The 24647-nt window shown below is 39.3% G+C and overlaps 1 protein-coding gene across 4 annotated transcripts in view; it reads right to left on the reverse strand.

Moving 5' to 3' along the window:
- The window catches only part of vti1a (vesicle transport through interaction with t-SNAREs 1A), a 117031-nt gene that overhangs the window by 66734 nt on the left and 25650 nt on the right, over nucleotides 1-24647 (reverse strand). For 2 of the 4 annotated variants that reach the window (XM_030754878.1, XM_030754876.1), the window contains exons 4-6: nucleotides 23462-23539; nucleotides 18402-18422; nucleotides 12754-12838 (exon numbers count right to left, since the gene is read on the reverse strand). In XM_030754878.1, the coding sequence (XP_030610738.1) occupies nucleotides 12754-12838; nucleotides 18402-18422; nucleotides 23462-23539 (184 nt within the window). The remainder of the gene's footprint in view (nucleotides 1-12753; nucleotides 12839-18401; nucleotides 18423-23461; nucleotides 23540-24647) is intronic. The other 2 variants (XM_030754879.1, XM_030754877.1) reach the window with 1 other exon arrangement.

Below are 24647 nucleotides of genomic sequence, written 5' to 3' on the forward strand. Positions count from 1 at the left end.
GCAAAGTGGCTATTTGTTTCTTTTCTTTCTTTTTTTTTTTTTTTACAAAACAGATGCAACATCCAAGCGTAAGGTGTTGCAGAGGCAGGAAAAACATCAAAGACAAGAACAAACAATAGATATACTGTACTTGAATCTCATCAGCAAAAAAAAAAACCCAACAAAAGTGTCCACACTCACACTGCAGCACTGCCCACGAAAGGTCCAATGTAAACCTTAAAACATTTTGAAACAATACACAATTTGCTTGTAAAATGACCACCTTCCGAACAGTTTTATATCAGAGGGATCTTTGATTTCTTTTCTGCTGTTGACATTTATGATCATTGTAAAACAAGCAGGATTGGACATATGGATGGCAATATTGCGGTGGTGGTGGTGCTGTGGCTCGTCCACTGCACCACTGTAAATACAGTGTGGCCACACATGCTCATCCTGATGACTTTTCTGAAGGGACACACCATATCTGACACAGAGCGCCAAAGCAAGTATACAATAGATTAGGTGCGATATGATAAAAGATAACTTTTTTTAAAACTGTAAGAGAAGTGACCTGCATTTCTCTGAAGATCATCTTGACAGATCCACCAAAAATTTCAACTTCCTGGCAAGAAAGATGCTCAAACCACTCAAATCAATTACATCAAAGATGGAGCTCACATATCGAGACTTGTTAAGTTAACTGTAGTCATATTGCAAAGGTAGGGTGCCGGAGCCATTGCTGTCACTTGATGACGGTTGCGTCTAAATTGGGAGTGAAAGTCTCCCCAGGAGAGATGGGTGAACCTGTCACAGAAGACTGAGGGAACAGAAATGTTTTAAAAAAAAAAAAATGCCTCTCTCTCACACACACACACACACACACACACACACACACAAAGACAACAATATCTCCATATGTTTAAGAGCTTAATCATCATCACCATCATCTGTTCCATCCTTTTAGTGTGTGTGTGCGCACGAGCACGTGTGTGGTTTACATGAAAGGAGGACATCTGGAAAACAATTATTCCAAGACACCCTCACTCACTCTCACTCTCTCACACACACAAACACACACTTACTTTTCCTTTGCTCTAAATTTGCATGAATTCCATACATCTGGCCTTTAAGAGGCAATAACAATTATTCATTGAGCTGGTTGTTAAAGCCCAAATGCAACCGTCCACTAGTCTAAACAGCTCATTAAAATAGCACAATACCTCACTTCAAGCACACAGGAAAATTGGCAAGCAACTCTATCACTGCAATATCATATGGTTCTGAATGTCCATTCTGGATAATATAATGAATTCAGAGTAGCTTTGTGGAGAAAGTGAATGTACTGTATATTTCTTTTTGATTTTCTGGCAGTGTTTTTCCTGCACAGCCTTCTTTGTCTGCTCTCTCTGCCAATACTGTGTAAAATTTAGGCTCAACATTTTTCAGGTAACACTTGTTCTGGATGAGGTAGATTTGATAGTTGCTTAATACATGTTTATTTATCTCAAAAGGCAATTGCCTTAATAATGAGCTAAGTGGAAGCAAGTATCAAAGATCTGACAACAAACAACTATGTACTTAAATTGTAACAAAAGAAATATAAAATTAAAATAACTAAAATACGATTATAAAAAACTTAAGTTTCTAGCTTTTGAAATTAACCGTTCCTACCTGAAAGTTAATGAAGAGAATTATAGCGGCAAAATGCCAAGCAAATTACTAAAAAGAAAAAAAAATGTTTGTAAAAGCCAAAAATTTTAATACAAAAATACCAATAAGCACTTCCCTCCTGTCAGATGGCCTTCACCAAACATTAAAAAAAGTCTACATCAATGTGTCAAGTCTCTTCTGTGTAGTCATAACCACGCACATAATCACATCAAACCTAAGATAGGCCTGACCAAGGAAGGTGTCCCTTAGGCCATCTTAGCCAGTCCTTCACAACTGCGCTTTAAAAGATGGGCGACAGTACAGTACGCTGCAGTTGGCCTTGATTGATGATTGAATAACCCAAGATCATAGATGTGCTCAGGGAGGACTTGCCGGTGCAGAGCTGTGCATACATAAGCCCTTCAGGACTACCACTACATACATCATGTGGTGAGACTGACTGATGTGAAGATGGGGAATATGTAGACCACTTAAGCGAAGCTTTCTACATGGCAGTAAACAGTCAAAGTTGACTAAAAATGATTACAGGGAGGCTTTGTTGTTATAAATCAGATTTTATCTGAGTCTGAAACAACTGAGGTGCAAAGTATGTGCAACGTGCACATACTACTACAAGACACACGCGTGCAGACTCACACACACAAAAGCACACATATTAACTTGTGCTGATATCCTTGACAGGCACAGCTACAAAAGCATAACCCAGTGGTAAATAAATAAGTTCATGCTGTCTGCATACATTTTCTTTTTAGGAACTCTTGGGCTCACATAGAACCGTCCAAAGGATTATGTGTGTGCATTCGTGCATGCACAGAGGCCCCTTTTCAGCACCTTCTTAGAGTAAAAACAACCAGTGCCTGCCTCCTAAAGCAGCTCAAGGGCGCGGCCTATCTACCAAACGATAGAATGCACGAGTGGAAATGTGCTTCGATTCAACCAGCCGGCCAGCGTTCACTCAGTACCTTGGTTCATTTATATGGGAGTCAAACTGTTTGTACTGTCAAGGTTATGTTATTTAGCAGGGGAACAGGAAAAGAACAGAGACAAGTTTCAGGCAATTTAAAGTTCTGTCGAGTACTCCACCAACTGTGTTCCATAAGAAGTGAGCAGATCTGAAATGAGACCAATTAACTTCAATCCAACCGAGGATTCTGGACAACTGTGTGAGACCTGCACATTTTATTCCCCTGAAATGCCTGCATTCAAAAAAAGAAATCCTTACCAATAAACACAGCAGCTAATTTGCCCTGATCTGAGAACAGAAATTTTTTAATTTTTGTAATTTTGGTTTAAATGTCAAGTCACATGTAAATTAAAAGGACAAGGTCACCATATTGTATATGGCTAACATTGCTCAAAACTGTGATGCAGAGTCTGCCGTCTCTCAGAAACATGCACACAAACACACTTCAGCAGCACACACTGCACTCCTAAGGTTACCCCCCAGGACAAAAGCTTTACCAACCCACTGACTGGCAGATGGGGCAACCAGCTGACATCTCAGCCCGGCTCCGTTTCATGTTCCCTGGGTGTCTTAAATGGCCGGGCACCCTGTCTGATGGGCACAGGACAGCCAAGGAGGAAGCTCCTTTGACAGAGGAGGGGAGGTGTGATTCTTGGGGCTACCATTGAGCAAGAGAGGAACAAGGACAGACGGAGATGGCTAATATGCGCCACTCTGTTTGTACAGTATAATTGTGTGCCTTGCAGGGGGGGGGGGGGGCACAAGGAATGTCTATAGTAGATGCACATTAATAACAAACTAATGACAGCATTTAACCCTATATGGTTTTCTAACAAAGGATCAAACTGTTTCCTTAAGGCTAGAGCCGCCACTTACTGTCTCAGAGATCAAGCTCGGTTGTACTTTTTTAGATTTAGACCAAGTGATTTAAATCCAGTATGGGCATTGCTTATTCTAGTGCACAATGTACCACACAGTCGATTCTAGACGTGACACCACAGGGTCTTTATGTGGGCTACTGAAAAACATCTGTGTGACTATATGAGTGACATAGTGCAGTCATAACTGCCTAACAACAAAGCACCGGCTACACCAAGGAATCAGTGTTGTTGGGATGTTTCTTCACAGACCTCCTCAAATGGGAATCATTCTTTAAAAGAAAAAAAAAAAAAACTTGTTTAAAACTATAGTAAACATTAAAAAGGCCTAGATTACGCAAAAACAGTCATCTTATGACCCTAAAATATACAAACACATTGTATTAAAACACATTATGACTGCTGTTACTGTCATCATTAAACTTTTATCTCCTATTTAACAAACAGAAATCTTTGTGTGAAAGAATTCTGAATTGTTCAAAAATGAAAACAGTTGTCCAGGAGCCTTTCATAAACACATATGATATGACGTAATTAATATGACTATTAATAACTGAATTATTCTTAAGTTTATATATCAAATTGTGAGAATAACTGGAAAAAGAGAAACACTGATTGTACATTTTGAAATTTTTTATCCTTTCCTGAACAGAAATAACTGAGTATGTGAAATTTTGTGTAGAATTTGTAATTGAAAATTTTTCAAGGCGTAAACTAAACATTTACATAAATAAAGTGGCAAAAGTACATATAAATCTTTCCAAAATGTGAACTAAAATTAGAGTAACTTTCAAAATTACAGGTCATATTTACTGAATGACAGTCATTAAGGAATAAGTAGGAAACAGGCAAAAGAATAAGGTATAAGAATATACCATTATCTGTTTACATTACATTTTTTCTCTATTTAATATAATTATGCAGTGGTTATTTTTATGTTTTGCGTCTTTGTTTTGAATTGCTAAATGAAGACAAAGGCCTAAAAATGTGCAAACTCCACCTTTTATGTAGGTGTGCAACAAATAAATGATGGCAAACTACCATTAAAATGCCACCAGCCATTGCCTTATGGCTTTCTACGTACTACTGCTATAATCTAAACTGCACTGTAAACACAACACAGAATTTAATGTCTAAAACCTGAACTTCAGTCTTGTGCCATTAGTTATCATCACTTCCTGCTCTGAAAATGTTTTTTTATTGGTTGGTAGTCATAGATGGCTTACACATTAGTTCCTTCTTGTCAGGTTTTAGAGCTGATAATAAGATTCTTAATAATAATTTATATGTTTTCACGTGAATGCAAATATTTAAAAATGTCATTCTTGAGAAAGTCGGGCTGTATGATTGTTTTATGATCCCTTAAAAACATGCTCAGAAACCAGAGCGCTGCAAATGACCCATCACAGGTACGTGGCTCAATTTGTCTGATTTTATTGTTTAACTGTGCAAAACATAAGGAAAATGTTATAGTCTTCCCCTTAATTTTCACCCTTAAAACACTGCTGAGTGTGCATCAAAAAATTGCCCATTTATGTCTGCCAGCTTGACAGAAGACTCACTGTGAAGATACACTGCTTTGTAGTAGCTTGCCTCTTGCCTTTTTATATATATATATAAAAAAAAAAAAAGGAATGGTTGTCACTTTAGTGCACTGTCAATGAGAACATGTGTAAGGGAGTTTTACTGGTCAAAGAGAAGCAAGGGGATTTTTTAAAAATTGGTAAACGGATAAAAAAAAAAAAAACACATTTTATGTGGATGTTAGTAATCTCCTTTCCAACACTGCTATCTCTTGTTCTTATCCACTCACTCTGATAAATGTCTAATCTCTTTTTTTAGTCCGTTTTTGGGACTTAAATATCAATCATCTTGTCATTCACTGTGTCATTTTCATCACTGAATTAATGTTTCTGATAAAAGGTCCTCAGGTGACAAAATAGCATAATTCTCTCTCATTGCCACTCCTTTACTTTATTTCACTATTTCAATTTTTTTTTTTCGGTTCTCCTTTTCTGTTTTTAATATTTCAGCACCTCAGATGTAGCGGCTCTTTAAAGCACCCATGGGGGCTCCGAGTCCGCGCTTTTGTCTCCCATTTCCTTCTGAAACAGTTTTTCTTTAACCCTATGCGGCTCTTCACAGTTGTTGTCTTAGCTCTCTCCTCTCCGTCGCTCTTTCTGCTTTCTTTTTCTCCATCTCTCCCCCCCCACCACCACCACCTCCCTCAGTTTTCTCTGTGTCAGCCAGAGGTCAATGCTACACTTTTTTCTTCTGCATGCGAGAAGGCAGGGGGTATCTTTTTAGTTATTATAACCTAAAAATAGAAAAAAAAAAATCTGATTTAAGGTTGGGACGATGGTGTCTTTTAAGATATAGTGACTAACCACTATCTAGCATTTGGAGGGTGTTTTGTATCTCGAGATAAGGATAAGATTATATCAATAAATGATTTGGATGGGGTTTGATCGAGAATATAGACCAATTTACAAAGTGTGCCAAAATGACTTAATTTTCATCATCTCAAGGGCACTGTGCATTAAGGAAATTGTGTTTTCTGATTAAATAGATTAAATAGACTAGTAAAGTGCACAAAAAAAATGTCATTTACCATAGTTGGGGACATTTCTTATGTTTTGCTATTGAGGAATGCTAATCAAGTAGTGGGGTTGCCTGTGTTCAATGAAATCACTCTACTGGTTTAATCTTTATTTAATAAAAAGATTTGAGTCAATGTTGCTTGGTCAATCTCATATCATATCAATCATAAAGTTGTTAAATATGTGGAACACTAGTGATTAACTTTTAAGGCCTAGTTTAAATGTTTAAATGTGTTTTGCAAATCTGTGCTGAGCTTAAAACCAATATTTCTGCTAAAAATGTTGTCGCTCTCTCGCTCTCTCTTTTTTTTTTAATACTTAGCAGGAAAGCTCCAATGAGCTCTCTAGTCAGATCATTACTTCCAAGAGTCTCATTATGTTGAGAGCCTTGTTGAAGCTAATAACTGACTAAAGGTCTAATTATTAGATTTTCTCATAATTTTATTAATGCTAGCTCACACTGTGGAGACCTAATAGAGGAACACAAGGAAGCAACCAGCAGCTGTAGTAGCTGGTGGACTGTAGCTTAAACAGAACAATCTTTATTTATTCGGGAATTCTTGATCTATTTTTGGAGAATGTTCATTTAACTTTACAAAAAAAATGTCACTTCTTTCCATCTTTGTAGCCCCACAAAGCTTGAACTAATATTTGGATGTTTGCAGCAACACCTGTCGATACACAGGGAAACGGAGGCTTGCCCACGCACGTTCAGGAAAACAGACGCGCGTGCGCACGCACACACACATACACACACACACACACACACACACAAACACATACTTGAGTCTGTTGGTTCAGCTCTTCCATTGAGGGTTCGTATGCTAGCTGGCCATTGTGCACGCAAGGCCTTTTGTCTGGCCAGCCTGAAACTGGTGATTGCACCTTAGCTACCGCAGTTCAAGCGTAAACAGTGTTTTCATGCCCTACGATATACACTGTTGCCAGTGGACCCCTAAATCCCTGGAACAGCTGAGTCCTAGGGTGTCAAAGATAATGGCGATTTATTGCAGTGCGAGGCTTTCTCATTGCCCCTCCCGCCCCCCTTTCCAATCGTCCCTCCACCCCTCCTCCTCCCTCAAACAGATTAAAATTAAGCCGTAAACATGTGAGGATGGAATTAACACATTTAGTGAGTCTCCTCTTCCCACATCCCATTTTCGCTCCAGAGCGGCTGATCCCCGCTGCCAAACGTGGGTGCAATTTTAATGACTCGCGACGTTTTTGAAGTCCACATGAAAAAAGCGTCGCTCGCCGTTTGTGGCGGCGCTAGATATGACTGGGCCACGGCCGGCCATGATTGGGGGGGACACACGCCGCCGACTCGGACTCCAGGCTCTTCGATAGGATCGGTGTCATTTTCCTCTCCACGATAAGACGCCTTGCTGACAAGGTCCGATTAGGAGAGAAAAAATCATTATTGCTACGCCTTTCATCCACCGGGGGTTTACCGATAAACAGCTCACCCACGGCTAGATTTTCTGAGAGCAAGATGTTATGCGTTGAAGCATATATATTTAGGAAATGTGGTTTCAAGTGAAATTTTGGCAGTGTTTTTTTTTTTAACGACTATTTTCTTTTTAAATAGCTATAGAAAAACGTTTTTTGCTTTAAAGCATATTTTTTTTAAAAGGCCTCCTTTCTCTTTAGCTGAAAACTCAAGCTGTGAAATATTTAAGTCCAAGCTCTCGGCTCCATTAATCAAACAATTATCAAATAACTTCATATTCTTTTTGAAGACAATGCAACACGCCAATTGTATCAGCCCACAAAAAAGTGATCTATTATGCTGTACCTCAAGGAAATCCACTTTAGCAAACTGTCCTTTTAAAAAGAGAAATGAAAAAGAGATGCTTAAAATATTCAAACTACATTGCAGAACAGAGAGAATAAACTAAAATAAGAAGTGAGAAAAGATTCAGCTACATGCTAATAAGAAAAAGATTTACATTGCATATAGTGTATATACTGACTAACAAAAAAAATTATAAAATTGGGTTGTATTTGCAGGTCAAACAAAACTTGAAATTAATATTATTAATTTAATTTTAAAACCAATCTCTTAAAATGTATTGAAATTTAAAAAATAACTGCCAATTTCCAAAAAAACCCATTCCATTTAAAAACATTAACTATTTATTTGTAGGATTTTGATTTGTGAAAATATACTAATAAAATATTATACTACATGACATTAACTGCATATTTTAAATATTAAAGAATAAAATAAAATCTGTCGAGGGGATAACAATAACCTCTGTTTAAAATATAATAAGTCGGTCTGAATAAACATAACTGGCTATGTCATTTATTAAGTGTTTGCTTATGGATTTGAGCCGACGCTTTGGTGGCCCGGCACCAAAAGAATCATCGAGTCTGATCTTTAGAGGGAACAGGGAGAAATAAAGCGAGCGGGAGAGACTCAGAGAAAGCGACGAAGATGGAGAGGGAGAGATAGAGAGTCGGGACAAATGTGTGCTGTGTTACTGGGCCACTCCAGCACCCATGGACTCTCAGCAAGACTCAAAGCCACACTCTGCTTCAAAAGGGAGCCATGAAGATTTTTTTTTTTTTAATGTTTACAAAAACATATTTATTTATTTCTCGTCACTCTGTCATTTATCTATTTATTTCTTGCTGTCCCAGCACCCCTTGCTCTGCCGCTGGAATCCTGTTCGATGACGCCGACATGCTCGCCCTCCCCTCTTTACACCCCCCCCCCTTTTTTTTTTAATACCACTGCAGTTGAAAATCAAACTGCTCTAAAACAAATTGATGTACTCTTTAATATAGTCGTCACATCATCACAGGGTCCTCACACGTCTGCCTTGGTGACAACTGCAGGGCTGCTTAGCTTAGCCCAGCGATGGCTGCCACTTTGTTGGTCGCTTCAATGATTTATCACAAAAAAGAGAGGGAGACTGTGAGAGTGGGAAGAGAGAGAAAAAGGGAGAGAAAGAAAGAAAAATCCCCTGGATCATGATTGAGTCACTGCCACCTTTGATTGACAAGGTCTAATCAGCTTATCTCCATCCTAATAAAGTTGATAGCCTGCAGTGCTGCTCTCTACCTGGCATGGCGTGAACTTTGGGCCAGGCTGGGGCCCCTGGGGGCCGTTCCCCAACCCTTTCTGCTTATCTAAACGGGGCTGAAATCAATCCCTAATGAGCTGTTTTCATTTTGCAGGATTGATTACAGGCTCCTAAACACCACGAACACTCACCTAAGAAGAAGTGTCTCAGCCTCTTGGTGGCCACCTTTAAAATGCAGAGCAGCAAAGCTTTTGTCCGTCCTCGTCTTTGTCTCAGCGGCTCATTTTGCTGGCATTGCTAAGTTACTTGCGACAAGTATAAAGGGGGATGAATTTTTCAAAGTAAATTCCCTCCATATTTGCTGGGTGATTTACTGAATTGTACAACTTTTTAAATATTGCCTCTGGTTTGTTTTTCCACTAACTAGTATTTGTAAAATTACATTTCCTTTACATATAAAAAATAAAATCCACAAATTTAGATTTTTATTAAGTTATAAATTTACTATTTATGTTCTCACCAGCGCAGTAACCTCACCAAAGGTTTTTGACTGCTGCCACAACAAAGCAAAATTAATTTAAAAACTCAACTATTAGAGTTATGATTTTGATGACTAAGTAGATTGTTTTTAAAAATGTATGTGTTTTTTCTATTTATTTTAGTCATATCTTTTAGAAGCTGTACATGTGTCTCTAACCTTTAATGAATAGAAAGGTAAAGCAGCAAATCATTGCAACACAGATATCTTGTCCAACATGCTATTTTGATTCTTAAACAAGCATCATGAATCATTCAATATATTTTCAGCTTTGGCACGAAGGACTAAAATCCAGCGTGGCTTTGATTTAACAACATATCCAAATTTGACAAGCCTCGACATTTGGGCATTTCAAATACCCCTGACTCAAATGTCTTTAAATTGGCTAACTGCATGCCCTCCCTCTTTATTTACTGCCCTCTTTAACTTCTCTAAGCCCAGGCACAGAGACATGTCTGCATGTCTCTGTGCCTGGGCTTTTAAGTCAGTGCTCTTCACTAATGAAGTTCTATACTTTATTTATGAGACAAACAGAGAACCCTGTTTCTTGAGGGTGCGTGTGGTAAATAGCTCTGCATGCCCAAAGAGTCTCCTCCATATCCCTCTGAGGGCTCTCACTGCTTTTGGCAAGCCTTTGTTTCACAAAATACACTGGAGACACTGAGAATAGAAGAAGAAAAAACTAAAATATCTATGATAAAATGATACTGTGTCAAGATTCATCTTTTCTTAGAACTAAGAGTCCTCTTTTTTTTCCCTTAAATGTGACCTAGAAGCATCCTGTTTTTTTTGTTCCTGGTCATTAAGAGATATATTGTCGGTGGTGAAGAGAAAAGGGGGCAAAGAGTTTCTACGCCATTTCTTTGTTCAGGATCTATCGCTTTGAAATATAATGTCTTTTAGTTCCACTTCCCCCATTGGTCAATTGTAGTTCTTAAGGGCTACTGTGTCATTGTGGATGGAGAATGCAACTTTGAATTACTGCAAAATAACGACACTAAACTGCTCTTCGTAAAAAATAAAAAGTAGGGCTTAGATGTCTAAGGAGAGTTGAGCTTTGTGGCAAGAGCAGCATTTACAGTATGACTAGAGAATGTCTGATTGGAAAAACACTTAATACTCTAATTATTCTTGTTTAATATCTATGGATGCCACATTTATGCATTTGAAAACACAAAGCTTATTCCTCAACAACTGCCAATGGCATTTCATAATGACTAAAGCATAGTACTTGTAGTACTTGGATATTTATTTCATTGTTTTGCACTTTGCTGATGTGAAAAAGAAGGAACTACAATAAACAGAGTCTTTGTTGGTCTATAAAAATAACCAATTTGAACACAAACCCCAGTCTTTAGTGTGCTGTGTGACTCAATAATCTGGCAGTCCTATGAACTAAATAGTGCAGGATTTTATGAAGATGTCTGGGAAGAGGGACAACAAAAGAAAATATATGGTTTGAAATGGGTGAATAACTCAAAAGAAAAAAACTGAACTTTGGATCGGATGGTGAACTCTGTCAAACTGTATTAACCGAGTGGATAAATCTGGCTACCTAATGTTCATGCCAGCAGTGTTCCTTGATTTTGAGAGCTTGGCAGATTAGTCTGGTAGAGAGCTGCATATGCCGTGTGGATCTACGTTCCTTGTGCAGACGTATTCTCTATTTGACCTGGAGACATCGCCATTTCAGGTTGTGCATCTGAGCGGAGGGTTGGTATTGACAGCAGAGTAAAGGAAGGGGTCATGGATTAAAGACACGGGGCGAAGCTTCCCCACCAAACCACAAACACACCCCACAGCTGGTGTGGACCGAGCCACGTGTGTGGGACCAAGGCAGGATAAACGGGCATTGTTCTTAGCTAGCTGCACACACACTGGATGAGACAGCCACTGGTGACACAGGGTCAAGGGGCATGTGGCTGACTACAGCAGGAGAAACCGCTGGACACGGGAGGTGATCAGCACTGCTAAGTCACGGTGCACTTCTTTACCAACAACCAAGCTGTGAGGCAAAACATCAAAACAAGCCACTGCGAAAGCTGCGGCAGAGCGGAATTTAAAAAAAAAAAATCTGCCGGCTGCAGCAGAATTCGACACTGTCGAGAAACTCTAACAACGTCAGAATCATCTCGGAAATTTGAATCAACATTTTTAGGCAGAGAATGCAGATTGTATTTAGGAATTTGTGAATGCAAGTTACAGGGAACATCAAAAGCCAGTGGTCTCCGCGCAAACCTGCCTTGACTTGAATTATTAAATCTGTCGATGTCGCACACACCAGCCACCCTGCGATTATAGTGTAAATTGACAAACTTTTTCAAAACTACAACGGAAGCCACAGAAAGCTGGTTGATACTTCAAGAATGAGCTTTGATATATCTCTGAGGAATACACTGTGCCTCAATAATGTGGTGACTGTCAGGAAGGAAGACAGGGAGAAAAAAAAAAATATGCTAACTGGTTAAATCTATTTAAGATCCCAATGAGATTTTTTTCCTATTTTAAGATTAAAACCATCCTTGATAATGAGGGGGGGAAAAAAAGGAGTTTGTGTGTTTTTAAGAGGATTTATTTAGAAAGTGATATGTTTTTATTTTCTTTCTTGTGCACTCTTGAATTAAGAACTTCAGGAGGAATGCTGACATTGTTTATTTTCATAGACCCCCTATCTGTTTGTGGAGAAGGAAAAAAAAAAAAAAAAAGGCACAGCACCACCCACCAAATGCACATGCATACATAACACACACAGAGACACAGCCATAGTGATGCTTGAATTTTCTTCAGGAGCAGAGCAAGGAGAAGCAGCGCCCGATCTGTCGCCTGTACACTTCTCTCACTCCCTCCCTGGCTCACCTTTGATGTGCTCCCGAAAATGTCATCAGGCGTCAAGGAAAGAGTTTTTTTTTTTTTTCCCTCCCCGACTCCCCTCCTTCCACCCTCCAAACACACACACACAAACACACCCCCACCTCGCATATGAGCAAGACAATTTGCTGTCGCTCACTCGTCCTCAACACTATCTTGAACCCCCCCACCCCACCCAACGACGCCCCACTCCTTTTCCAATCCATAACAGAACACGTACCAGTTTCTACTGCTATCTGGTAGCCGGCCTCCAGTCGCCGTGATGACCTTTCCAGCTTCTCTGTGTTGTCCAACAGATGTGCTCTCTGCAATAAATAGAAAAACAAAAAGAAAAAAAAAAAAGAAATCAAGCCAGAGAAACAAACACAAAATAAAATTGATTGAGAGGGCTGGGACCCATTTCAAAGAAACACATCAGCACCGTCACCTAAGCAGACAGACCACATCCACAGCGACAACATAATACAACCATGTTGGCAATAACCTTCATGGATGACAATGTGGTGTGTCCTGATGGAATATCAAGCAAATGCATGTAAAGGGTGCTGCTGCCTCATCTTGGACATAAAAAGAGGAACTACTTGGAACTCTGCTGCCTCCTTGTACTGTTTCACAGCCTGGCCTTCCACTCTACAGAGAACAGTTAATTTATTTCAACTCCCTGCCTTAAGATGAAATACAATTTCATTTAAAGAGCTGCCCAGGTAAAAGAAAATCAGGTCCAGTTGATGGTGTCTACGTGTGGGTAGTAATCCTACATATAAACTGTTTTAAAGATATAATTTAAAAAAAAAAAAAAAAAGATTTTTCAAACCCATTAGTGTCATGAATATATAAACACATATCGCATTAGTGGTGTGCGTTACTGTGTTCCACCTTGGCTTCCTCACAGCTATCAACAATTGACAAGACTGCCCATTTAAAGCATGGGGTTCAGAGAGCATAGCAAGAAGAGGTGTGTTTCATAAATGATTAAAAAGGCAATTTTATATATTTCTTTTCAAAGTGGATGTTTGTGAGTATCAAGGTCTAAGCTAAGGCTGCAATATGTAATATATATGTGTTCATGAGTACAAACTACTGATAGCAGTTCAATGATACTGAGTAAACCAGTGGTTTTAGCTTCTTCTCTACCTACTATCTGACAAGACAGACAAGAAAAGAGCTCATCTGTTGCCTGGAGGTCCTCTATGGCCTCTTACTTTCTTTGGTGGAGGTTGTAATAATAGTGGTAGCTTTGAAATGCCAACATTTACAGTTTTACCAGCTTCTCTTCAAAGCTTTCCCTAAAAGTCTGAAACAATTAATTAAATTTAGATAAAGTTAGTTAAAAGTCTGGAACCGCTGACTGTTTTGAGTTGACTTTTAAATCATACTGGCCTTACAAACAGAATTCCCAAGCTCTAAAAACTACAGAACCTATGGATTTATTTACCTACAACATGTCTGTCGAGTCCAAAGCGCCCAACCACTTATATAACACGTAAAGATACACTTAAAGACTAAATACAACCCCTCAGCATCCACTGAACTGGGACACTTTTTGTGCAAGACCAACATACGACCCAGTTTTCATTAAACCCGCACTACAATCAAACAGCATAAACATGGAAGATTTAAATGTTTACTTGAATGCTGTTGGTTGTGACAGCCTTTCTAATGTGCAACCTTAAGAAACTGATCAGATTTAACACATCTGACACTGGAAAACAACCCAATGAATGACAGCCGCCCATCTGACAAGGGTTTATGCCCATCACATGAGTGAAGGGGACGGGGAAAGAAGTGAAATCTCTAGTTTTGGTTTGGCTGTCAAATGTGTACCAGCTAATCACTCAGAGGAAATGAAAAATGTGGAGGGGAAAAAAAAAAAAATAATAAGTCAACGACACACTTTTCAAACTTTGACAACAAGAGGGATAGGAAAAGAGCAGGGAGGAGAAAACTCCTTCTGAACTCTTTTCTTTCCCTCGTTTCCTTTTTCTTTGTGCCGCTGACAGATGTCATTTAAAATTGCAGAGATACTTTTTAATAGTTAAAGGGAGGGCAGGGGGAGGATGGAGAGATAGGAGAACGGGCTGGGTGGCTGAGTGATAAAATGGTCTTGTGGTAGGAGGAAACTGATAAGTAGCTGGTGAGTGAGGCGAGGCGTGGTGTGTTTTTTGGTGAAGGTTGTGGTAGGGGGTTTTGAGGTGGCGTGGAAGAGGTAGTGGCACCAACAGATATGATGGCAGTATACATGGGGGAGAAAACGGATACCAAGCTTGGGCTATAATGAGCCCCTATGGATCAGCTGCGATACAGGGGACGTACTGACATGCAACGCTTAAGCTAATACACCTAGACCATGGCTGCAGTGCCTGTGTGTGCCTGGGAGCATGAGGCAGCCGGGGATACTGACAGAGTAGCGCACTCCCTGGGTTCTTCAAAGAGCTCAAGTGATTAGTATGTTATCATTACCATTCGAAACGTGATTTTCCTATTCCCTCTCGGCAAAGGTGACACGTCTCGGGGAGACGGCCGGCAGACTAGCTGCGATGGAAAGCCACTTCAAAGCTTTATCCTCCTGAATTTCTCTCTCTGTGTCTCTTCTCTCCCTCGTTCTGTCTTCTTTTCGGCCCGGGGGGGAGGGCTGGGGGAGTGTGGGTGGGTAGGTGTGTGAGGTGTGGGGGGGGGGCACTGGGGGGGGGGGGGGGGGGGGGGGGGGGGGGTTGTAGTGGCAGTATACGTGTGTGTGTGTGTGAGATCATTAGAATAATGCATCTTGAGTTTCACGGTGACAGAACCTGAAGGAAAGGGTGAAAGTTCAGCCACTAAGAATCCAGTAATGGCACACTGTGAAGGCCCTAATAATGGAACAATCCAGCCATGGACACAAGATGACACCGGGGAAAATAATAAAAAAGAACATGTACAAATTAAACTAAAGCTCCTTCTCTACACTTCTGCAGATAAAGAGATGATGCCTACAAATTACAATGCAGTAACTCTTAAAGACAAGCAATATTGCTCCAATATATCAATCTTGCACAACCCAAATTTGCGACAAAGTACTCAAGTTTTCAACTAGGTTTTTCTATTGTGCAGCAAGCAAAGATCCAAGCCATTCTTGTCAGCATTTTTTGCTGAGAGAAATGCAAAGTGGCTGCCGGTGTGCTACACCGTTCCATATCAAGGCTTGACCCTTGCGGTTCTGATATAACCACTGTGAAACCAGAACAAGGCAAAGACATGCACAGAACACCTTTTTGAGCTCAAAAGCAGGCTTGCAACTCAGATCTGTCATTTATCCAGTTGAAAAAAAAACCGAGTATCCCATCAAATCATGCCTGATCCTCTCATGGAACCTTCTAGCAAAAGAATGAAATATAATATATGTTAAATATTGTGCATCTGAGAGTGCACTGGTGAGCCCCACCGCCACCACCACCACCATTCCTACCTATGTATGTATGCCTTTTCATCTGACACCTACATTTTGAACAAAGATCTTCTTAGGAACCACAAAAATGGTGTTTTTTTGTTGTGCTTTTTTTGCGTCAAGAAACACTCTTCAGTTGTAAGTTATTAACAGGGAGCCCCAGAACAATGCAGCTGTAGCTCAAAAGAAATCTCTCCCCTCTTCTTTCCTTCTCCTGCCTTCTTTCAATATCAAACACAGGCGGTTACTATCACCATTTTCCAAAGTTCAGATGATTTCCTTATTATTTCAATAAGGGTGGGGGAGAGTCAAAGTGAATAATGATGACAGCTGTGATTCAGACTGACTGTGTGATCTTCTCTGCCGTTTGTTTGGGACTTGTAAGACGAGGAATTACAAGTGTCAAACAGCTGTGAATATGGGTGCTAAATATTTAAACATGTTTTTCAGCTGAAGAAAAAAAGTGTAGTTTTTTTAAAAGCAAGGCTTAAGTGTGTATAAGCTGTGCCAGCCTTTGATTCAAATGCAGGAAGAGCAAAAGGGTAAAAGACTGCAATGGCGACGAGGGCAAAGATTCAAGCCCGATTATACAGACTGGACCATTCCAAACAGGGTAGACAGGTGAGGTAACTCAAGATGTCTTCTGACCCTCAGGCTAGGAGGAAATGCAGGAAAAAAAAGTGGGAAGAAGAAGGGGAAACAAAAGTACAGCTAAATAAAAGAAAAAAAGCACAATAACATGGCATCTGGGCCAGGTTGGCACTCTAAATTATGGATAGGTGTGAATGGAGAGGCTTTGATAGAAATTGAATTACTCTGTTTCTGCAGAATCCCTCTTGAATAAAGTCTCACTCAAAGGCACATTTAACAACATACTGCAGCTATAGCTACAAAGACAAGTTCAGGCCAGGACAAGAATATAACGTAACCTACAGTAACTAAAAAAAATCTGCCTCAAATAGAGCAAAGCAAACTTTATGTAGACTTCATAAACATATCAAGCATAGTGATAGGTATTTGTGGGAGCCCAGTATGACTTTACAAATTGAACGAATCTTTCAAATTAAAAAGCAAACTGAAGCACAAGGAAATCTATATTAATTACACATGGAATTAATATAGCTTATCAAAAACTTCTACCAAATCAAATTCTACCAACTCCATTTCTGTTAGCTGGCACATTTCCATTAAAGTCTCCATATAACCATCTACTCCTCCTTCCTCCTCCCATTTTGTTTTCATGTATACAGCTGAATGTGTTTTAAGATTCAACAGACCCTTACACAGACAGGAAATTATCCTATTACCAACCTCTGAGTTATATGCTTGTAGCCAACTTTTTCTTTTCTGCTAAATTAAAACACTATTTCAGATGGGGTTTTTTTTATACTTAGATGCTATAAAAGCTAATTATGCACAACATTTTCTTCCAGAAATTCCAAACTGCAGTTCCTCAAATAGCCACTTGAGACTGGCTTCAAAAGCAAGTCACTCTCCTTTAATGTCAAACTTTACAGAAGAAGTAAACATGATTACAGTCTAGTATACAAAATAGTTTTGTTTACTATGATGAAAAATTCCCTGCACTTTGGGGAAGGAGGTGAAATGAGGCAAGGGCACTAAAAGCAACTAATTTTATATCACAGTGAATATTGTCACTAAGTTAAAAAACCAAGACAAGGTGGCAAATTTGAGGCTTCTTTTATATACAGTATATGGAAACAGGGGTCACTGGATGGCTTGATGAGTATTAAAATGATGTGAGTCATATGCTATGGTCTTCAGATTCCCTTCAACCCAGGTGATCACCTCTGGCAGATTTTAGATTGATGTGTTAGTCAGTGCTCTCCAACGCCATCATCAAAAGACCAAACGAATGAATATCTTTTGGAAGAACGGTGTTCCTTCCCTCCAGGAGATTTCCAGGGACTTGAGCAATCAAAGCCAAGGTGCGGCATGTGGTGGCCCAACATCTTACTGAGCACCTCTTTCCTTTCATTTGTAATCAAAAGCACAAAACAAACACTAGCCTACAATGTACATCCTTAAACACATAACAAAATCACTAAAAATAACCTCAGTCTACTTTACTGCACAAGTCGGAAAGCAGCTTTTTTAGCCCCATGTTAAGAAATTTAAGGAACAGTAACAGTTCCAAGCTGCCATTCCCGATCAAAACTCAAAAGCTGATCAAGTTCTTGAATGCTGCTGGTCCCAATAATTGAAGCAACTCTTGAGACGGATTCCCCAATATTTGCCTTTCACTTCCTGATATTTACGGAAGGGGGAACTAGAGGGAAGTCATGATCTGTGGTTCAGCCTTGTTTGATCAGACATCCAGAAAGTGTCCATATGAGCCGTTTTAAATTTCTAACAGAGAAAGGGGGGCAAATGGAAGTTTCAGTGGGAAAGCAGAATTAAAATTCTTAGAGCAGAAAAGAACTTACCTCTTCACGCAACTTTATCAACTGCATCATGAGAGCAAAAAGGGAAAGAAGAGAAAGATGGAGAGATTGAAGGACAGATTAAAAAAAAAGCAGAAACATGGCAGGGAGATGATCAGTCATATGGCTGGATAGCGAATTAACCTTGACGATTTATCTGTTTGCATGTTCAGCATTTGGAAATCACAAGACAAACACATTAAACGGAGCTAAACACGCCACTTGGGCCGACTTTTTTTTGAACAAACAAAGATCAAGTCCTGCTGCTGTCACATTAAACAAGCAGAGGGAATGGATCGCTCGACTCGCAGAATCAACCAACATTATCAAGGAAGTCACATTACAGAAGTTGATATAGCAAGAGAAAAGAAAGAATGAGTAAAATATCGTCTGCACATTTATAGTACGATTGAATGCCGAGCAAAAAATTTTTCATGTCACTCCTCAATTCTCTGGAAAAGGGAAAAAAAAAAAAACTGTGTGCCCTTTGGAACTGAGTTATAAAAATGCTGAGGCACATTATTTTGCATTGCTGTTTATCAGTGCTGGTTTGCCGTCAATATTTCATGTTGCTTATCAATCGCATAAAGGTGCAGATTGTTCAGCTTATTCATGGAAAGCCATGTAAGGCTACAACTGTGTATACATACAGTACTGCTTATTATTGGGACAACCATAGATCATGAAAAATGAATCTTAGCATAGCTATACATTTTTCATGAAAGAGAATAACAAATTTAAAGTGAAGTAAATAAGAAATGCTATTCCTATTCCCTGTCCTGGAAATTCTTGCATCTCTGATAGTGAAACAGACATTTGAGGGGGGGCAGTAATCCCATTTGCCATTAATTATGCCCAATCACAATTAAAAGGTTGGTTCCCTGGCCTGTTCTTACGTTAGGGTTGCAGAAGAGGAAGGCTTCACATGGGACTGCAATACATTTGGAAGTGAAAGCAGTAGCACACATTTTTTTTTATGTGTAAGCCTTGTAGAGGTGATTTTTATTAATCTAATTTATATTAAACTGGTCAACATTAAAAAGTAGCAGATGCAAAATGAGGCTCAGGGCCACAAATACTTGAACCATTTATTTGGGATGGTTGTGTATGATATAGGAAGAGAATCTAGTCAATATTAAAACTATAACTTAACATTTGCTTTTATCTTATACCGAAATTCAAAACAACAACAAAAAAAGCCTCACAGCTCTGCCTAAATCTCCCTCTCCTATTTATAACAAAACTAGTAAACACACTCAAAGAAATTTGCCATAAATAATGAATTCAGGATGAATCTATGCTAGACAAAAACTGACTGAAAAATATCAAGTAACTCACACATTATAATCTTGCGTTTGCCACAGCATATTCCACTGTAATTTTAGAAGCGTCTCAAAAATAGTTCTTGCACCATTTTTGTTTATCATAAGTATATTTCTATGACATTTCACTGAGTGGTGCAAATAGAAAAAAAAAATATTGTCAATATCTGTAATGTGGGAGGTAAACAAGTATAACTCCATGTTTTTATAAAGAGCTCTTACCCTTGAAAATGTCGGCAGTAACAAGGCGCACTTTAGTGTGGAAACACTCTTTTCTAACTTAAGCAACAACTCCCCGCTAAGAATGCATTATTGAAGAGGCCAAAGTTTAAAACGACACTGTGAATGCGGTTATTTGGGGCTTGGAAAAAAAAAAAAAAAAAAAAAAGCCCATCAGATCCTGCGATCCCTCACCACAGCCCTGCCATCAGTCAATGGATACCAAACAAAACTTGTTCTAGCTCATTTGTGCTGCCTGAGTGATTGCAAGTCCTTGTGGAGGATTTGTTAAAACTATATGAGGGGCATGGTGAGCTGTTTTTCTTGTTTCTTCCTGTTTAGCTTTATTTTTCTTTGGCATCCATTCTTTAGTGTGGCCAGTGATGCTCGTGTTGCTCAAGAGATATACAGCAGTAAATACAGAATATTGTAAATGGTATAATTACTCCTGCATGAGCGCATTTCCTTGTGTTTTTGTGATGCCAGCCAGTATTCAAAATTGCACTGCTGCAATTTTTCTGTTATGATAATCAGCAATTTTTTTTTTTTTTTTCAAACAAAATTTTTTTTTTTTTTTTTTTTTATATCCAATATGGAATTCGATACAAGTGGTAATCTGCTTCCTTTGTAGCCTGTAAAATCTGGTCCATGCCGGCTCAAACCAGCACAATCTCTTGTGGCCAAGCCTTCTGCTGTGACTGAAATCGAAACTATTCCGTATAGTGTTCGTGTGTGAAAAATGTGTGTGCATTTGTTGCTTTGTGTGTGGCGTCTATGTGCGCTGACAGTGTGTGTGCGTGTGTGCAGCAACATTTGTGCGTGTGTTGCATGCAGAGGAAACAGGGAAAAAAAAAAAGTGCAATGGTAGCCCACCACATTATTAAAAAAAATGAGTGATAGTGCCAATTCAGTCTCTGTCCGCATACAGATAACGAATAAATGCCGAACTCTATTAAATCGTCCTTTACCCATTATCGCAGGGCCAACACGCCATTTTCAGAACTTATGACGGTTCCCTATTTACTTAGCTATAAATCCTTGCCATGTAACCAACAGATTTGTGACTGGTAATGATCTGCTCAGCCAGGGCTATATGAAATGATCCTGACCTCTTTTAGATCGTCAGGAATTAAATTGACCGACTTGCCCCGGCCCCCACCATCTTTTCCCCTCTCCTATCACCGCCGTCTCGTTAGATAAAAAAAAACCCTGAAGTTGCGAGTACTCCACTCACAGCAAGACCAAGACAAGTATTATCTCCACAAGTTTTAAAATGAAAATGAGGCAAATACGGCACCTGGAAGAAAAAGGAAAAATGTATATCATCTATTTAACTTTGCTTTTGCCCCCCCGAGATGAACTCCTACTTTGCTTTTGTGTGTGTGCGTGTGTGTGTGTGTGTGTGTGTGTGTGTGTGTGTGTGTGTGTGTGTGTGTATTTTTTAAAGTTTTATTATCATTCATTTAAATACTTTTTTTTGGATAAAATATTCTATATTTTTAGTCACAGAGGTGTTTTCAATAAATATAAAATGAAAGAAGTGTAATAAATCACATATTTTAGCTCACATTTTTTAAGGGCATTATGTTTGATCTAAATTTCCCAAGTTAAAAATGTCTTCCTCTTAATGTAAAATTAATAGATAACCTAAATGTGAATTTGTGATTTGTAATATATATATGATTATGTTAGGATTAAATGGATGTGTGTTCATATATTTAAATGTCACAATTCGCTACTTTTATCTGTACATGCATGGATTAAAGCCACACATTTTATCATTTTTTTCATTTAGAAATACAATATAATATATCATGAAACAATATAAAATAAATGTGACAATTATTGTCAAATGTAATACTATTTTTTCTTAATTACAACACAACAGAAACTTGTAAAAACCTGTAATCTAAATTTATAGTATCATGCCACAATATTAATCTTATACTAATATTTTTTATTTTTCTCTTAGATGTGTACATTTGAGATTTACAGATATTAGTTTTAAATATTTTAGATACATTTTTAATGACAGGGAAATAAGATTTGAAATGAAATGTGATCTGGATTTCCAGCTTTTCCTTGACAAGGTTTTGATAGGACCCATCAGAGTCTCAAATATGGCATTTCTGACAGCAAATCTCCTTCCAACTTCTGCATAAAATGTCAGAGTCACTTTTGTGTCTCGCTAATTTGCCAAGAATATGCATATCAATTACACATCTTGGCTCGTGATACATATGTTTCTAAGATGTGCAGTTCATCGGTCATCATTGAAATGGTAATAGGGAAATGTAAAAAAAAAAAACCAGACAACTTTATTTAGCTTTGCCTGGGTGAGAATCATCTAAATATACTAGCACAGCACTGTGGGACTAAATGTTCAAATATGTATTCATCTTTTTTTCCTTTTTAGTATGTGCAAAGCATTTATTTGCATGTGAGTGTGAGTGTGTGTGTGTGTGTGTGTGTGTGTGTGTGTCTTAAGACACAGTAACCTCTGCAAGATGACAGCTGACTCTAAAGGCAACATATAATTAGTCAAAAGACATTTTGTCATAGTTGAGAGTGGCTGCATATGAGTGGCAGCTGTGCAGGTGAGCAATGGGTAAGTGTGTTACTGATGCATTACTGTTTTATTGGGAACTATTTAAAATTAAGTTTAAAAGAAAGTGGTATATTTTTGTCAAATTAAAATCACAATGTTTTCTTAATCAAGAACCTTCTCAAAACATTGCTGACAAAAGGAAAATTGCTCATGTGCTCTTTTTGTTTACATCCCCCAAATTCAACAGGCTGGACTGATATTACCACGCACTGCCTTTCAAAACACAACAAACCCATTGTGAATAGACTGCTTGATAACAGTTAAAAACAATTAAAGAGGTCAAAGAAAAATTGATTAACCCCCCCAAAAAAAATAAAAATCCAAGATTTTTATTTAAAGCTTGACATGATATACTAAATAAAAATATTTAATGACTAAATAAATTCTCTGAAGTACTTCGAATTTGTTTCAGTCATCAGTTAGACAAGATGTCATTCATTTTGTGTATCTTCATTGTGCAGGTTTGCCACCACTGGAGTTTACAAAAAGACAAGAACGTAAGATTTAGTAACTGTGTGTGTGTGTGTGTGTGTGTGTGTACCTTGATCATGAGGATCTATTATGAGCCTGAGTCCATACCCGGCTGGAGAACAGCTGTGGGACGGTTGGAGAAGGGAAGCTGGGGTTTTGGATTGAAAATTGTGTTGAAGTGTGTATTTGGGTTTAGGAGCAGTGCTTGTGTTTGTGTACGTGTGTGTTGGTCACAATCTGGCTGTGTCCAGACACTGGTCCCATGCCCTGAGCCCACTCACTGGTAGCCCAGCTTTGCATTAAACAGTGTTACTTCTGCATGGCTTAGTGACAATGGTGTGGTTTCAGCTCTCGATGGCCGCTATGAGGGGCCCACCTCCCCACCCTGGGGGCCAGTCAGCCACCCACACTGGTGTCATTCGGGCCCCTGATTAGCACCTTACCTGGCTCTCAGAGGAACCGGCGTCATCCCCCAGGAGCTCGTTGCGCACCTCATCACTGTAGGCAATGCGTGACCTTTTCTGCAGGAGGAGGATGAGGAAGAAGGACAAAAAGAAGAAGGAAGAAACAGAGGATAGGAAAAAGAGAAAACAAGTGGGGAAATATGGCTTAGTACTGTTGTTGATGCAAAAACACAACAGGCATTCCTTAAACGCGAGAGCCCCCTAATGGAACTCAGTGACAAACCGAATCAAACACATGGAGGGTGTGTATATGTGTGAGTGTGTTTGCCCTTACAGCACATGTACTGACAACAAGCAGTATTCAGGGTTTGTGCCTATGCCTCCTTCCAAGGTGATTGACTTTACCTCGTGCACTTATGCCACAAAAGTGGTGGCAAAGAGCCTCCACCACACACACACACACACACACACACACACACACACACACACACACACCTTGCCCACTTAAACAAATACAAGTTGAGGGATAAAAAAAAAAAAAAAAAAATCTTGTGTGCAGGGAGAGGCTGAGGAACCAGGGACAGGGGAGAGGGCCAGGGAGATGTATTATGAGGAAGTATCACTTGTCAGCACTAAATCTTTTCTAGGGGCTGTCACTGCTGTCATCCCAGTGCAGTGGCAGGCTCTGTGATAACACCAATGCTGTGACTCAGACAGGGAATAATTCATCACCCATTGGCGGCCCATCGGATTTGGGGTTGCCTCTCTCTCTCTCTCTCTCTCTCTCTCTCTCTCTTTCTCGTGCGCACACACACACACACACACACACACACAAGCTCTCTCTTTCTGTGTCTCTAGATAGGCTAGAATAAGAGGGAATGCCATGTCCCCCCCCCCTCAAAAAAAGGGGGAGAAAAAAAAGGCACCCAAAAAGACAAACACTCAGACACACACATTTCATACACACTTCAGAGCGTGCCACCTCCGATTGTGGAAGAGTGGGCTGCCGTTGTACTGCTTGTTTACAGACGCCCGACCCATGGAAAAACAGCCTCTTGGCATGCCCTCTAAACTAAATACACACCAGCAGCAGACACAGAAAGTGTTTACTAAGCCTCCTTCGCTTTCTGTCACCGCCTTGACAGGGTTTCTAGGTGGGCTGCAGGAGGTGGGCAAAATCAAAGACAAACACCAGCAGAGGAATGAAAATATCACTTTTCCTCAG

Source organism: Archocentrus centrarchus, chromosome 19, assembly GCF_007364275.1.
Source record: "Archocentrus centrarchus isolate MPI-CPG fArcCen1 chromosome 19, fArcCen1, whole genome shotgun sequence".
NCBI classification, from domain to species: domain Eukaryota; kingdom Metazoa; phylum Chordata; class Actinopteri; order Cichliformes; family Cichlidae; genus Archocentrus; species Archocentrus centrarchus.